General features: G+C 41.3%; 1 protein-coding gene across 1 annotated transcript in view; it reads right to left on the bottom strand.

Moving 5' to 3' along the window:
* asb5a (ankyrin repeat and SOCS box containing 5a) overlaps positions 1-17,561 on the bottom strand; it is a gene marked incomplete at both ends in the record, with an annotated part of 36,863 nt that extends 19,302 nt beyond the window's left edge. Inside the window, 2 exons of the mRNA XM_084332010.1 lie at positions 9,178-9,257; positions 17,360-17,561. Of these exons, the coding sequence (XP_084188136.1) occupies positions 9,178-9,257; positions 17,360-17,561 (282 nt within the window). The remainder of the gene's footprint in view (positions 1-9,177; positions 9,258-17,359) is intronic.
* Positions 17,562-18,059: the final 498 nt, after the last annotated feature.

Raw genomic sequence — 18,059 nt, 5'->3', positions numbered from 1 at the left:
GTATGTATTTGCAACAGCTACTCAAGGGTATTGATGGATGTCAGTATGCACAAACCAAGGTTTATGATGATAACCAAGGAGCTATTGCACTAGCCAGGAATCCTGTAAACAGGCAAAGATGTAAACATATTGATATAAAATATCACTTCATAAGAGAAACTGTGAATAGTGGGAGGATATGTTTGGAATATTGTCCTACTGACAACATGATTGCTGATGTGATGACAAAACCAGCCACTAAGCTACAACTGAAGAAGTTTGCTCAGTATTTGTTTGGCACTTAGTTAGAGTGAAAGAAAAGCATGGATGTGCCAATATGTTTTTTTTGTTGTTGTTGTTTATTTTGTATTGAAGGCCAAAGAGGGAGAATATATATATATATATATTTTTGTTTTGTACCACAATAAGCTAAGTTCGAGTGGGGGTGTTAAATATATTATTATTATTATGTGCGCCCTTGCTCATTTGTGTTCTACAGAGGGCGATGTAGTAAATCCAGTATGTGACGTCACTGACGTTTCCTTTCCATTCCTGTTCCGGTCTATTATTTGTGAATGATTGTTGTTGATATATAGCGGCACCGCAAGGAGAAGAAGAAGAAGGTTGACATGGGCAAAGTGTTCATCAACATCTCCATCGGCCTGTGCATCTTCAGCCTCGTCTGGTTCTTCTATGCCCTCTACATGCGCTCTGCCCTAGCTAAACAGGTGGTGACAATCCACCCCTCACCTCCTGTGCTTGACGCCAACAGCACCATGTTTGGGAAAATGTATGCCGCAATTCATATCTTACAAGAGATGCATTGATGTATGTGCAGGCTATTCTGCCTCCGTCTGATCAGTATGTAAAAATCACAAAGTTGGGGATATGGATGGGAATATAATTCACTGATTAAAAGAAAAACCAAAAAAAGAAGCTAAACTCATTCTGTCTCTAGTATTATTTGTTCACGCCAACTGTTTTGGAGATGAGGGTGGAAGTAATTTGGCAGTCTGACATTAATTGAAAACTGTATTAACAGATTGCAGAATGGGTACAATACAGTACAGCTCAATACACACAATTGTTAAGGGGATGAATGAATGAAAACTTTATTAACAGATTGCAGAATGGGTACAGTACAGTACAGCTCCATCTATACATTTATGACATACCAGATTTGCAATTACAGTACTGTTTGTGATACAAAAAGAGTCCAGAAAGAAAAGAGTATATACATTAGGCATGGAAACTACATTGGATTGGGTAGGTGGGGGGGGACTGTACATTGGAGGTGGGGGGGGGGGGGGGGGGGTATGAGTGGGGGGTGGGGGGGTTGGGTAGGAGGGGGGACACTGTACAACTGTACAAACAACACTGTACATTGCAGACCAGAGAAAGACTTTCGTCTTGTTTACATCAGGGTCCCCCCCCTTATCTGTCACCATAGTACATCTGTGATCCTCGAACCGCACGTTTTGCATACTGCGATTCGTTTTTTGTTTATCACCGCATAGTTTTTATAACGAAACGCAACAATCTTGGGTAGCATTTTACATTTCGCCGTTCGGAATGAGTGAACTCAGCTGTAACATTACTTCCTGACTGTGCATCGCTCGTGCTATCGCGCAACGTGATTGGTTGTTTCAAAGTGCCCTACTGTAAAATATGCCCTACTTTGTTTACTTGTTTATTGCACAATGTCGCTCTATTGGTTGGATTCTTATTATATATTATTACTATTGTATTATGCACATCGTTGCGGGCAATTTCATTTGATAAATAATAATAAAAAAAAAATACATATATTAAACCGGCTAGGATTCGAACCCCGGGCGTCAGCTTGAAAGGAATAACCTATACCACTAGACCACGGTACCAGACAAAATATATCCATTATAAATAGAGCCCACCTACTGTAGCACCTCCACTGCTAATTCGACAGGTCTTAACGGTTTAATTATTTTATTTCAGCAACATTGCGTACACAAACCTATTGTTACCAAGAAGCATTACACTAACGCTTTCTTTTGATGAAATGAATGGAAAAGAGAGCCGTACTGTACGTCGGCCATCTAATGAAGTTAGATTTGACACGTTGTTTACTTGTTTATTGCACAATGTCGCTCTATTGGTTGGATTCTTATTATATATTATTACTATTGTATTATGCACACGTTTAACTTATTCATTCTTTAATTCAGCAACATTCATTCATGCAGTCTGTAGACATACTGTAGGACGTTGTAGCATCCTATGAATGAAGTCACCAGCTGTGCGGAGCTCCTCCAATGAATGAACAAAAAGCCGGCGCGTCGGGGGCAGTTGTCACCAGCTGTATGAGAGCGCCCCCGCTGGTCATTGTTAACATTAACCATGCCAAGCGACGTGATAACAGCAGGCAAACAGCTGCTCCTGGACTTTTCCCAGCTGTATCTGTAAGTGTGCGGTGTATTAGCATGCTGCTAACGGCTCCGTCTGACTCCAGTAGACTACCGGGTGCGCGGCGCTGAAGACCGGTGGTATAGTCAGCCACGTTGCGTTAGTAGTACAACCGATATAGCAGGAGGGTGCATCCAGACCCGAAGTTTAGCTATGTTTAGGGTAGCAACAGTATTAGCAGTTTGCGCGACAGCAGCAAGCAACAGCCAGCAGTGGACATTCCCCAGACGTTACAGAGGACGCCTCTTCCCACCAGCAGAGGTCGCCATCACAGCACGCTCCTCCAGCTAACCACTGCCCATGCTGTTCGACCAGCCCGCTGGCTGTGCTCGCGGGATCGCCGACGCCATCTTGTTGTCACCTGGACGAGAGGTGATAAGAGTGGGTCCGCCATCTTGGCTAAGTACGAACGGTACCTTGTGTATCCACATCAACGTCCATTCAAGTGAACGCTAACAACCAGTGTCTAAGGGGTACCCCAAACAATTTAAGCCAGCTTTAGTGTAGGTTTTATTTTGGTAACGTGGGCCCACATTTACTTGGTTTTCTTTTTGTATTTTATTATTCTTGTTATTTGAATTCCCAATGTTTCTCTACTTTATGCCTGGGTCTCCCCTAGTAAAAGCGGGGTGTTATTAATGTATTGAGCATGCGGTGCCTATGGTGGGAATAGTGAGAGCACCCGGTGCCATGTATGAATAAATCTGAAGTATTATCTGTAACTGATAACCTGCCCAGGCTTCAATACAAAGTAGACATTATTGGGAGCACTGTGTGTGTATCTGTTTCTTCCATTTGCTAATCTAACCTCTGGGTAAATATTGTGACTGCATAATTATTTAACCCTTACACCCCATTCACAGAATAGCATTTGAAGGGTCTATACAGGTGGTCAAGGAAGGGTACTGCTTAAAGGGAAGCCCAATAATACTATTGAACTGACAGTCACTGGGTGTGGGAGGGCTGTCGGAGGTACTGGGGGAAGTGAGAGTGTGTGGGGAGCTACTGCTGACCGCCTTGGAAGGCGAGGGAGACCAGAGTACCAGTCCCCAGGTTAGTAAATCCTGGGCCCCATCCACTCCTGCTGCAAGCAGTTCGCTTTTGTTTGTAACAGTTTCACGTGTATCGTGTTTGCAACTGCTAGTAAAAGCCTGTTCACTTTATCCCGTCGTCTCAGCTTCTTCTCTCTCTGCTCGTGTTACCTGCATTTGGGGTCTACTCTTCTATACCACACCGAAACCCTCACAGAATGAAAGCAAACCAGAAAACAATACACAGCAATGCTGGAAGAATAAGGACTAAATAGGAACGGACTCACTGGGAATACTAGTGACAAAAGGTGAGTACGTGACCGAAACCAACTATGAGAAACAATACTGTTAGGGTTTGTAACCGACCTCAAACGCAACGGCACAGAGAGAGTTGTTCAGAGTTAGCCAAAGCAAGGGCGTATTTATTTTCAGAGTTACAAGATGGAATGAACTTGAGCAACCGAACAAACGGGGAATCTGGCATGTGAAGGTTGTTGCGGCTCTGCAGATACTCCCAGTAGGCATAGACGCCTGCGCAATAGAGCAGACGATGCACGTGCTCCAGGACTATTGAACTTGGGGGAGCAAGGATATGATCTTGCTCCACCACTTTTTGATCATATGAAAAATATGATATACCCCCCCCCCCAATATATAAATTTAAGCATAACTACGTAATTTCAATCAAATTAATAATACGCAATGACACTTAATAACACGTTTTTAAGTTTCCAAAGATTGACTGAATGAATGAATGAATGAATGAATGAATGAATGAATGAATGAATGAATGAATGAATGAATGAATGAATGAATGAATGAATGAAAACTTTATTTAACAGATTGCAGAATGGGTACAATACAGTACGGCACAATACACACAATTGTTAAGGGGATGCAGACCTGAGAAAGACGTTTGTCTTGTTTACATCAGGGTCCCCCATTTTCAATTCATATAGAACGACTACGCCGTAACAAATCATTAAAAAAATATACCGTTAACTGGAATATGTTGTGCCTTTACACATATGTTGGATTATGTAATTGGTTTGTCATGACAAACAAATTAAAAAAAATCGCGATTTACCCGCTGGCTACAACAACACACAGTGACTGTAGTAGTCACTGTGTGTTGATGTTGTTGTAGCCACCTCCTCCACGGCAGGAATACTAAGCTCCCCCTTAAGCTCCAGAAGAGAGGGGAGAGGCTGAAAACCCGCAGTTCTTGCCCGCCTGATGGGAGCCGAATCCCTGCATCCGATTTGTCTGATGAATACCCCCAAAACGCGGAGGTCCCAAATGCATGGAAGTATTGATTGCGCCGTAACAAATCATTAAAAAAAGATACCGTTAACTGGAATATGTTGTGCCTTTACACATATGTTGGATTATGTAATTGGTTTGTCATGACAAACAAATAAAATATCGCATCGCCGGCTGTCTCTGGCTTGCTCCAGCGGGCTCTGACTACATGCAGTCACTGAGTGTTGTGTTGTAGTAGGCAGCGGGTAAATCGCGATTTTTTTATTTGTTTGTCATGACAAACCAATTACATAATCCAACATATGTGTAAAGGCACAACATATTCCAGTTAACGGTATATTTTTTTAATGATTTGTTACGGTGTAGTCGTTCTATATGAATTGAAAATGGGGGACCCTGATGTAAACAAGACAAGCGTCTTTCTCAGGTCTGCATCCCCTTAACAATTGTGTGTATTGAGCCGTACTGTATTGTACCCATTCTGCAATCTGTTAAATAAAGTTTTCATTCATTCATTCATTCATTCATTCAGTCAATACTTCCATGCGTATAAATTGAGGAAGCGAGCGAGTCCGCGGCCGCTCGCTCTGCCGCGTGCGGCAGCGGCAGAGCGGTGGATAGGGGGGCGGGTCACGTGGGGGTCGCGGCCAATCAGAGAAACCCGGAAACCGAATTCCGTTGCGGAAGCGATACACGCGGCCCTTACACCCTCTTCCTAGATGAGTTTTCCACTTTCATCTCTGAGCTTGTTACACGCTCAGATAACATTTTAATTGTTGGTGATTTTAACATTCATTCCAACAAAACTCTAGATCCCCTAAATAAGGCTTTTACCGACATCATTGACTCTGTCGGTCTCATTCAAATCGTTGACCAACCCACTCATAGTGGTGGGAACACCCTTGTCTTAGTCCTAGCCTGCGGTCTCACTGTGTCAGATTTGACCGTTTCTCCCTATGTTCCTGCTCTCTCAGACCACTACTGTACCTCATCAAATTTCAAATTGATTTGACGGTTTCTCGCCCAGACAGTGTAGAATCCTACATGAGCCGTCGTATTAACGCCTCAACTGTCCCAATTCTATAGTTAACTGCCTACCAGACACCCTCTCTCCCTTCCTCTCTTACTCTGGCCCCCTTTATCTCTTTACAGACAAACTTAACACCGCCCTTCGTAGCATGCTCGACATTGTCGCTCCCCTTAAGCCTAAAATTAAACGTGCTCCGCAAAAACAAACTCCCTGGTTTACGGAGGAAACTCGCTCCTTTAAAAAGGCATGTCGCAAACATAAATGGCGTTCGACCAAACTCGAAGTATTCCGCCTTGCCTGGAATGATAGTTTACGTAACTACAAAAAGGCACTCTCACTTGACAAAACCTCATATTTTTCCAGGCTCATTAATGAAAACAAAAACAACTCAAAGTTTCAGTTTGACACAGTTGCAAAACTTACTTAGAAACAACCAAATGCACTAAACCATGCGTTCTCGGCTAACGAATTCATTAAATTCTTTACCAAGAAAATTGATCTCATAAGAGATGAAATTGTTGGCTTACTCAACAATCAGAGTCCCTCCCAACCTCTGATGGGCTTTCCCCCTGACTTTGAATCCAGCCATACGCTATGCTGCCTTGAAAACGTCTCACTTAGTGCCCTCTCTAAATTGGTTGGCGCGGCTAAACCCTCAACCTGTCTGTTTGACCCTCAGCAACTCTCATCAAAAGACTCTTCCCAACTCTAGGCCCTGCCCTACTCAATATCTTCAATACCTCCCTGTCTACTGGCGTGGTGCCCCTGGCCTTTAAATCAGCCGTCATTAAACCACTACTTAAAAAACCGAACCTCGACCCTCTAATCTTAAAAAATTACAGACCCATCTCCAATCTTCCGTTCCTATCCAAAATATTAGAACGGATTGTCGCAACGCTTACTGACCATCTATCAAACAATAATCTTAATGAATCTTTTCAATCTGGCTTTAGAGCCTTACACTCCACCGAAACGGCGGTTACCAAAGTCACAAATGACTTACTGCTCTCTCTTGACTCAAACCTAACTTCTGTGCTCTTATTGCTTGATCTCAGTGCAGCCTTTGATACTATCGATCATTCGATTCTTCTACTGTAGGTCGGCTTGAGAATCATGTTGGCATTCGGGGTCACGCACTTGCTTGGTTTAAATCGTATTTAACTGATAGAACACACTGCGTGGTCTATAATGATTTAACATCTGAGACCCTCCCAATGCAATGCGGGGTCCCACAAGGCTCTGTCCTGGGCCCTTTGCTATTTTCGATTTACATGCTACCCCTCGGCAATATCATACGCAAATTTGGCATAAACTTTCATTTTTACACTGATGACACCCAATTATATATACCTATTAAGCCAAATGATTCCTCCCAATTACAAAATCTTGAGGCTTGCCTGCTTGCCGTAAAAAAATGGATGTCGCAAAACTTTCGACTCCTTAATGCAGATAAAACGGAGATGTTAATTGTTGGCCCCCCAAACCACAGAGGCCTGTTTCAGGACATCTCCCTCAACTTTGATACTTGTCATGTATCCATCCCAGAGCTCCACCATAAAAAACCTCTGAGTCATTTTTTATTCCTCCCTCTCTTTTAATGCACATATAAAAGATTTCACCAAAATTGCCTTCTTCCATCTTCGTAATACCGCAAAAATTTGCTCCATTTTAACTCTGGCTGATGCTGAAACCCTAATTCATGCTTTTGTCTCATCACGTCTAGACTACTGTAATGCACTTTTTTCAGGCCTACCTAAGTCAATCATCAAAAATCTTCAACTTGTGCAAAATGCGGCTGCACGGATACTAACTAAAACTAGAATATTTGATCACATCACATCAGTTTTGTCCACCCTACACTGGCTTCCTATTCAAGCCTGATCTGACTTTAAAGTGCTACTCCTCACCTACAAAATTTTAAATGGGCTTGCACCGCTCTATCTATCCGATCTCATCTCTCGATACTCGCCCGCTCGTGCTCTGCGCTCACAAAATGCAGGGCTTCTATCGATTCCTAGCGTTAAAAAGAAATCCGCCGGCCACAGAGCCTTTGTCTACCGCGCTCCCTACCTGTGGAACAAATTACCTGCCGTCGTCAGGGGTGCCTGCTCTGTCGAAGCTTTTAAATCCCTGCTTAAGACCCATCTTTTCTCTCTCTCCTTCAACCTACCCTGATCTAACCTGGTCGCGTGTACCTGTTCCGCAACAGTAAGTGACTTCCGGGGTAGGCCTGATTGGCCCCGACAAGGCACGTGACGCGGCAAACTCAGGACGCGCAACGAGGCTGCTGAGAGCTGTCGCGCGGAAATAGGCTGTCTATTGCCATTCTCTAAGACAAACTCTAACCTTAACCAGCTCCTTAACAGCGCCTAAACTTAACCGTTCTAACCTTAACCAACTCCGAAACAATGCCTAACCTTAACCTTAACCTTAACCATGCCTAACCTTAACCATAGAAAGAATATTGCCATTCTCTAAGACAAACTCTAACCTTAACCAGCTCCTTAACAGCGCCTAAACTTAACCGTTCTAACCTTAACCAACTCCGAAACAATGCCTAACCTTAACCTTAACCTTAACCATGCCTAACCTTAACCGGCGAAAGAATACACGTTAAAAAAAAATCACGTTAAAAAAAAAAGTTTTGATGGGATTCGAACTCACCAACAACGGACCGCAGGATCGCAGGACCGCTGCTCTGCCAGGTGAGCTATAGCGCCGAATGAGAGTCATGGCGTATTTGGACGGTTACGTAATTCCGTAAGCTCTGCCGCTCGGCTCCGCGGAGCGTGCCGCGCGGCAGAGAAAGTTGCGCGTCACGTGCCTTGTCGGGGCCAATCAGGCCTACCCCGGAAGTCACTTACTGTTGCGGAACAGTTACACGCAACCTGGTCGGGGCTTGACCCTTAGATTAATCTGTCTAGTTTAGTTAGGATGTCTATTTTCTCCCTTGTCTGCTTTTCTGCAGACATAGGAGAACCTTTTAACCTCTGTCTCTGTCTTCACAATTTTCTTATATACTATGATTCTATTGTCACCATGTATGCATATGCTCACTACTTGTATTTATTGCTCCATCTCCGCCCACTACAAACATGGGAACTCTCTAACCCCCTCCTATTGTGAGTCCATATCACTATGGTATCACTCACTATCCATATTAGTGAGTTTTTCCTTACCTTCGTATGGGGTATGTCTGGGAGTGTTGCATTTTTTTTTTTTTTTTGCATTTATTTAATATTTTTTGACCTTATGGTGACTTATTGTGGTGACCTTATGGTCACTTATTGTGATGTTTCTTCTTGACATGTTTAAAGAAGAAGTGTACGGCCCATGGGGACATTAACGTGTGTTGTTGGGCCTTACAAATAAATTTGATTTGATTTACAGTACCAGGCGAACATACACATCTGACAAGGTGACCGAGCTCACCTGTAAAATGAGGTTCCTCACTGCTAGGAGGCGGCCTTGACATGCAGCGTCATGCAGGCGGGAGCGGTCAGCCCAAGACCCTGCAGGGAAAACCACACCTCAACATCCTCCTCAAACCAAACATTTAAAATATGTATATTTGTATATTTAAAGTCCTTCTTAACACTTTGAGTGCCAGCAGGGGGCGCCAGGAATAGCGCTTGAGTGCCAGCGCTGCAGTCAATGGGAGGGCGATCACATTTGCGAACGCATAAACTATATCTTAAATTATGGCTATGTGTCTAATACGCCCGTCGATTATCAATGACTTGTTTGCAGTCAACATTGTCGAAACGGATTGTTTTTTAATCTGTTCATTTCCGTTTTATACCATTTTGAAAAACGCTCGTTTTTTGAAACTTCCAAGAAAAAAAGATTCTGCAGGAATCTCTCTTTACTGGAATACACAAAACACGTTGTAATTTTTTGGCCTATTTATGAATAGTTTTCAAATAAACGCTAGATTATCGATAGTATATGTGTACTTATGCACGCTAGAGAAGTGGGCTGAAAAATCGATTATCTTATTTCCTGATCAGTACACACACACTCACAGCCACACACACACATATGGGACACGCTGAGATATAGGTGAAAAAATCTCTGATTATCCCAAGACTGGTCAAATAGATTCCTTACCTCAGATCAGATGTTCTCCAAAAAGATTATTCCTGATCGCCATTCCAAATACCGATCGCGTTTATTGATCCAACACTGGGTACAGTGGTAACACATATTCCACGCTGTTCTGAGGGTGGGCAATGACTGGGATTGTCTCCGGTTACATGCCTGAAGTAAAATTTGGATTCCGGACTCTTTTTTTCCCATCCATTTCATTCAGTCCAATCCAATGGGTGCAATACCATCCGGAGAGACGATAGGGGGCGGTATTTTCCCTGTTCGAGCTCAGACAGATCCCCACTGGTAACGTGAGGCTAGATTGATGAAAAATGTATGGAAATCGATAATTAAAAAAATAACGATTAAATAACAAGATTTCTCGTTCTTGGCACTCAACGCATAGCATGAACTAACGAGATTTCTCGTGGCTGGCACTCAAAGTGTTAATGGCTCCATATTTAACTTTACAAATTTTTTTAACTAAACTTATTTTTCACCTCATGTCTCATAGCTTTAACAATTAACTACATAGACTACTGCTAGGCTGCAAGCATCATGGACGTCACCTATTGGTCCCAAGGCTCACCTTGGTCAATGTCCAGAATAACAGCAAATGCATTCCACACGGCATCGTCACCATTATTGTGCATTTCATTCATATATTCTATAGATAGTAACTGGCTGCTGTACATGTTCAGTGCTAGACTAACACTCCAAAATGTAGCACTGAATGGCACAGGAAGTCCTTCATTCCGACAGCCATCAGACTTTACAATGCATCACTGTGCCTCACTGCATCACTGCATCACTGAGCACAGAGTGACAGTTACCATCTACTTTAACTTTCAAAACAACATTGACAATATTACACTTACAGTACACTTAGATCTCTGTATAATTTTACTGTATATTTATATTAGAATGTACATAGATTACATAGGAAATGTGAATCCCGGACCGTACTTTATTTTATCTTATTATTATTATTATTATTCTTAGGCTTATTTTATTCTTAGGCAATCTTTTGTTATTCTTATTCGTGATTTGTTTGTCTACCTAAATGTTTACTGTGAGCGATTTGTAGCGCCAAATTTCACTGGGGTCAAGCCAGCCTGCAATTCAGATATCACAGTCAAGTGGTCCACCTGTTTATTTTCGTTTGCACATACACTTGCCTTATTACGGTAAAAAGGTTTTTAGTTCATGCTAACGTTACCTTTTCCTTAATGCCTTCCTGTGTACAGACAGTTGCCATCCTGTTTCCCCTTCACCCCTTTGTATCTCATACGATTTAGCAAGAGATGTTATGTTCAGTTACAAATTAATATTTCATATCGTATACTCGACGAGTGTGACATGAAGCGCTACATTCAGAAAGGGAAAAAAAAGCCCTCGGAAACGTTCAGTATTCTGATGTGGCATTTCAAAATAAAAGCCCTCGAAAATGTTATATAAATTTACCTCAACTTTCAGATTATAATTTAAAGGAAAGCACCCAAAGTTCAAGACCAATTCCACTTCAGAGTTGTAATGGAACACCTCAGAGTGTCACCCAGAAACGTTCAGTACATTCTGAGGTGGCATTTCAAAATAAAAGCCCTCGAAAATGTTATATAAATGTACCTCAATTTTCAGATTATACTTTCAGATTATAATTTAAATGAAAGCACCCAAAGTTCAAGACCAATTCCACTTCAGAGTTGTAATGGAACACCTCAGAGTGTCACCCAGAAACTTTCAGTACATTCTGATGTGGCATTTCAAAATAAAAGCCCTCGGAAATGTTATATAAATTTACAGCAACTTTCAGATTATAATTTAAGGAAAGCACCCAAAGTTCAAGACCAATTCCACTTCAGAGTTGTAATGGAACACCTCAGAGTGTCACCCAGAAACTTTCAGTACATTCTGAGGCGGCATTTCAAAATAAAAGCCCTCGAAAAAATGTTATATAAATTTACCTCAACTTTCAGATTATAATTGAAAGGAAAGCACCCAAAGTTCAAGACCAATTCCACTTCAGAGTTGTAATGGAACACCTCAGAGTGTCACCCAGAAACTTTCAGTACATTCTGAAGTGGCATTTCAAAATAAAAGCCCTCGAAAATGTTATATAAATTTACCTCAACTTTCAGATTATAATTTAAAGGAAAGCACCCTAAATTCAAGGCCAATTCCACTTCAGAGTTGTAATGGAACACCTCAGAGTGTCACCCAGAAACTTTCAGTACATTCTGATGTGGCATTTCAAAATAAAAGCCCTCGAAAATATTATATAAATTTACCTCAACTTTCAGATTATAATTGAAAGGAAAGCACCCAAAGTTCAAGACCAATTCCACTTCAGAGTTATAATGGAACACCTCAGAGTGTCACCCAGAAACGTTCAGTACATTCTGATGTGGCATTTCAAAATAAAAGCCCTCGAAAATGTTATATAAATTTACCTAAACATTCAGATTATAATTTAAAGGAAAGCACCCAAAGTTCAAGGCCAATTCCACGTCAGAGTTGTAATGGAACACCTCAGAGTGTCACCCAGAAACTTTCAGTACATTCTGAAGTGGCATTTCAAAACAAAAGCCCTCTAAAATGTCATAAACTAGCAATCTTTCCCCAATTTTCAGATTATAATTTAAAGGAAAGCACCCAAAGTTCAAGGCCAATTCCACTTCAGAGTTGTAATGGAACACCTCAGAGTGTCACCCAGAAACGTTCAGTACATTCTGATGTGGCATTTCAAAACAAAAGCCCTCTAAAATGTCATGAACTAGCAATCTTTCCTCAACTTTCAGATTATAATTTAAAGGAAAGCACCCAAAGTTCAAGACCAATTCCACTTTAGAGTTGTAATGGAACACCTCAGAGTGTCACCCAGAAACGTTCAGTACATTGTGATGTGGCATTTCAAAATAAAAGCCCTCTAAAATGTTGTATAAATTTAACTCAATTTTCAGATTATAATTTAAAGGAAAGCACCCAAAGTTCAAAGCCAATTCCACTTCAGAGTTGTAATGGAACACCTCAGAGTGTCACCCAGAAACTTTCAGTACATTCTGATGTGGCATTTCAAAACAAAAGCCCTCTAAAATGTCATAAACTAGCAATCTTTCCCCAACTTTCAGATTATAATTTAAAGGAAAGCACCCAAAATTCAAGACCAATTCCACTTCAGAGTTGTAATGGAACACCTCAGAGTGTCACCCAGAAACGTTCAGTACATTGTGATGTGGCATTTCAAAATAAAAGCCCTCTAAAATGTTATATAAATTTACCTCAACTTTCAGATTATAATTTAAAGGAAAGCACCCAAAGTTCAAGGCCAATTCCACTTCAGAGTTGTAATGGAACAACTCAGAGTGTCACCCAGACACTTTCAGTACATTCTGATGTGGCATTTCAAAACAAAAGCCCTCTAAAATGTCATAAACTAGCAATCTTTCCCCAACTTTCAGATTATAATTTAAAGGAAAGCACCCAAAGTTCAAGACCAATTCCACTTCAGAGTTGTAATGGAACACCTCAGAGTGTCACCCAGAAACGTTCAGTACATTGTGATGTGGCATTTCAAAATAAAAGCCCTCTAAAATGTTGTATAAATTTACCTCAACTTTCAGATTATAATTTAAAGGAAAGCACCCAAGGTTCAAGGCCAATTCCACTTCAGAGTTGTAATGGAACACCTCAGAGTGTCACCCAGAAACTTTCAGTACATTCTGAAGTGTCATTTCAAAACAAAAGCCCTCTAAAATGTCATAAACTAGCAATCTTTCCCCAACTTTCAGATTATAATTTAAAGGAAAGCACCCAAAATTCAAGACCAATTCCACTTCAGAGTTGTAATGGAACACCTCAGAGTGTCACCCAGAAACGTTCAGTACATTGTGATGTGGCATTTCAAAATAAAAGCCCTCTAAAATGTTATATAAATTTACCTCAACTTTCAGATTATAATTTAAAGGAAAGCACCCAAAGTTCAAGGCCAATTCCACTTCAGAGTTGTAATGGAACACCTCAGAGTGTCACCCAGAAACTTTCAGTACATTCTGATGTGGCATTTCAAAATAAAAGCTCTCGAAAATTTTATATAAATTTACCTCAACTTTCAGATTATAATTTATTTCTATTCTATTCTATATCATCTGTTCACCTCCTGTCAGCTCGCCCCTGATAATGTCCTATGTCGTCAAATTGTGAGATGACACTTTGGAACCAGGATACGTCACCTTCAGATATCAAAACATTTGAACACAAGTGAAACCAGATCCAATATACCACAACTAATTCATTGATCTTGGCTGAAGATAGATAAGATGCGATAAAAATTTCCTTGGGGAAATTCAGGGCGTCATAGCAGCGTGGGGGAGGTTGAGGTACAGGTAATAGTAGAAAGACATACATTTACGTAATCAAGTAAAGATAGAAATAAGCAGTGTAAACAATATAATTAAATCTGAATATGAGAGTAAGTAAACAGTGTAATCAAAGGTGCAGATGAGGGTCTGTATGCCCTATCAGTTATATGTTACAATAAATATGGGAAATAAACACTTAGTGTTCTGAAGGTCCAGATTAAAACACTGAAAGTCTGCGTTTATTATTTTGTATAACTTATATATTGTTTATATATATAAGATATATATCTTCACGTCATCTGTTTTAAGTACCAGTATTTATCATTCGCCTTTTGTATATGTCCCATTCTTAACGCCATAGGCGCCAGTGCGCACCCCTCTAGACATGTTTCAGAACATGCCCAGACAAGCCCAGAGAGAGCGCATTGATCTGTGTGGGTGAACAGGCTGGGATCATCCCTATGTTCCCCGGGTCCTATGTTCCCCGGGTTCTATGTTCCCCGCTTTGATTGATTAATAGATTGAACATTTTATAAATGTTTATTATTTTATTAATTATTAATGTCCGCCTTGTTTCGAACGGTTAAGCTTAGGCCCTCGTTCGAACTGGTTAAGGTTAGAGTTTGGAATCAGGGCTGGTGGTCTAAAATGTTCAATCTATCAATCAATCAAAGCGGGGAACATAGAACCAGTTGTAAACAGGACGGCAAGGCAACGTATCGTTATAGAGAGCCCCACGGCTAATTAGATACAACTATAATATTGTCAAGCCATTATTGGCACAGTATAGTGACTTGTGTAAGCGAAGTAACGTGGAGAGACTTATAGTTGAACCCAGCGACGTTCTGGACATAACTACTCATTGAAGACTTCCTGCGGGTTAGCTTTAAGTACAAACGGAGCTAACTAGCTATCATCCATGCCAACGGGCTTTGGACTAATAGCTATTAATCCTGCCATCGGGCGCTAGGAATACAAGGACCAGTCCGTACGAGACCCTCTTTCCCAGCGACGACAGGATTATCCCACCAGTCTGGAGTTTCTCTGGAGTCGGAGCTCCAGAGAGAAGTACCGTCTCCATCTACCATCTTGCTTTTCCCTGTACTGCTTCGTTTCGTCTCCGTCTCACTCCATTCAGAGCTCCAACGGTCGGGTACCCGTAGCCGTAGTATAGGAACTATCGTTACCGCGGACATTGTGGCATTGATATTAAAGTAATAACAGGAGATCTGTGTTCATATTCTATGTATGCTTTCTATCCCTATTAAAGTGATTGTTTAACTCGGTTTCCCTGTCCCCTCGCAGTTAATGGAGTGTCCGCCATTTTGTGTAACTATATTGTCTGGCTAACGAATATCTCTAGTAGTGGTTTAATCTAAACATTTAAATACAGTCAGGGTTGTGTAGCCCCTTAGCTACACTTAGAATATAAATATACTATGAGTAAGTAAAGTATACAGCTTTACTTACTGGTAAGAGAGTCACCAGCTTTGCATAGTTTTATACAGGGACGCTAGGGACATGTCCCTACCAAAACCAACATGAATTGTCCCTACAAAAAGAATTGCAGAGTGAAAACTGTAGTTTTTAGTATTATGATTCACAACATCTAGCCTTTTCATCTGTTGCAAGATTGTAGGTTGACAGCTACATCAAGAACCTATCCGCAAGCTATCCTTATCTGCAATATCCAATCAACAACCTGGACTTTCCTCCACTCGTTGGTTACTCACTCTCATGCGAGCGCTTCATCAGAGGGAATTTTGATTGGCAGGAAGTACGTTTGAAGTTCTCGAACAATAGGGAATAGAATATGTTGACTGACTATTATTTCTCTGTACTCACAGTTGTATCAATGATGATGTTCTTTGTAGCTACATTTTTTTTAATTTACGCTCAAATTAGTGCAAAACTAATTTCTAAGTGGCCGGATATTATATGACATTTTGTGTGCTCGCATAAGTGTCCCTACCTACACCCCTGAACCAGAACCAGAACCATTCCTTGGAGTGATTCCACTTTTTAATGGTATTTATTTTTCCCTTAAGGGAATCCTACAGATTATGCTGCCGCTAGTATTTCTGCAGTATATTTCAGAGAATCTGTTTTCAAACTGTCCCCAGAGAATATGAAGTGTTGATTTGGTGTGTGTGTGTGTGTGTGTGTGTGTGTGTGTGTGTGTGTGTGTGTGTGTGTGTGTGTGTGTGTGTGTGTGTGTGTGTGTGTGTGTGTGTGTGTGTGTGTGTGTGTGTGTGTGTGTGTGTGTGTGTGTGTGTGTGTGTGTGTGTGTGTGTGTGTGTGTGTGTGTGTGTAGTATGCAGCTGAGTATGGAAACTAGGGCAAGTGAGAGGGGGGGTTAGGGGGATGGCTGTGCTGTGATCCCGGTCTATTAATACATTAGGGGGGGAAATCCACTGTATACCATTGTGTCTTAGGTTAATATAGCATGTACAGTACAATTTTAATAGGTACCTACCTACTACAAGGCAAAGAAAATCCCCATTTTACATGTAATTTAACCTTGAATTTAGTGTTAGAATGTAATTATATTTAAACAAGTTAGTTTAAATAGTTGAAATAATTTCACTTGTTCCAAAACAAATGAGATTGTTTCAACGATTTTCAAAACAAAATGTGTGACCTGCCTTATTTCAAGATCATTTGTCACTTGTTTCACGAAAACATGTTTTCTGAAAATAAGATTTTAAGACATATAAAAAGAAAAGTGAGTGTGCCGCTAAAGTCACTGTGATCAATGACATTTACTCAATAATACTATAGTATTTATAGTAGAGAATAATATTTTAATTGAGTCAGATTTTACATACACTTAGAAACCTGGGTTGTATGACAGTATTTTAATCTAAGTGCCTACTTACTGTACACAAGGACAATGACATTGCATATGTGTTAATGGAATCTGGTTGTCCCGTCCAATGTGGATGTGCTGTGTATACTGACAACAACAACAACAACAACAACAACAACAACAACAACAACAACAACAACAACAACAACAACAACCACAACCACAACAACAACAACAACAACAACAACAACAACAACAACAACAACAACAACAACAAAACTGATTGGGAAAGGCCATGGTGACAAACCGACTGAACTGACGGAAGCACTTCAAGGACTACTGCTGTCACCGTACTCACTGCGCTCTAGGCCATGATCATAGAATTCCGCAGAGATCCTGGCGGCCTCTATGCGGTTTCCTCGCACAGCGTAGAAGTATGTGAGCAGGTTGAGGGTTATCTTCACAAAGAGCTTGAAGCAGAAGAGAGCCAAGATGCTGAGGTAAACATTGGACAAGTGCTGCAACCTGCTGCTGAACTCTACTGCTGCCGGCTCTGCCATTACCATGTTATGACGGGGCTCTGGTCGTAATGAGGGGCAGGGATCATATGCCACAGCAGGCTTCTCCCTCAAGTGACTGACTGGCTGGCTGCTGCCAATGAACTGGCTGAGAAAAGACTGCAGCTGCTACTACCTGCCTGTGGGGAAATAGGTGTGGTGTGGTTGTATGTTTTCCACTAAATTACAGATGAAAATGATTCTATTCATGAATGTGAGGGGAAATGCAGCCTGGTATATAAAGAAAATGGTATATTCCAGTAATAGCATGTCATTTTGAGACTCAGAGCTGATCCGTACTATCAGCATTGTGCATGTAGTGGCCCTCACCACCGATGTGTTGGACCCGGCTGCCTGTTTGTACTCACAGTAGGGGTGTAAAGGTACACGTATCCATACCGAACCGAACAAGTTTCAGTGTGTACCGTACCGTACTGAACGGCTGTGTAGTGTACCGAACGAATACAACGGTATGTTAACCACTAACGACCGCCCACCGGG

Source organism: Notolepis coatsorum (assembly GCF_963971535.1).
Source record: "Notolepis coatsorum genome assembly, chromosome: 16".
Taxonomy (NCBI): domain Eukaryota; kingdom Metazoa; phylum Chordata; class Actinopteri; order Aulopiformes; family Paralepididae; genus Notolepis; species Notolepis coatsorum.
The sequence above is the reverse complement of the archived record's forward strand: the minus strand, read 5'-3'. Positions and strand labels throughout refer to the sequence as shown.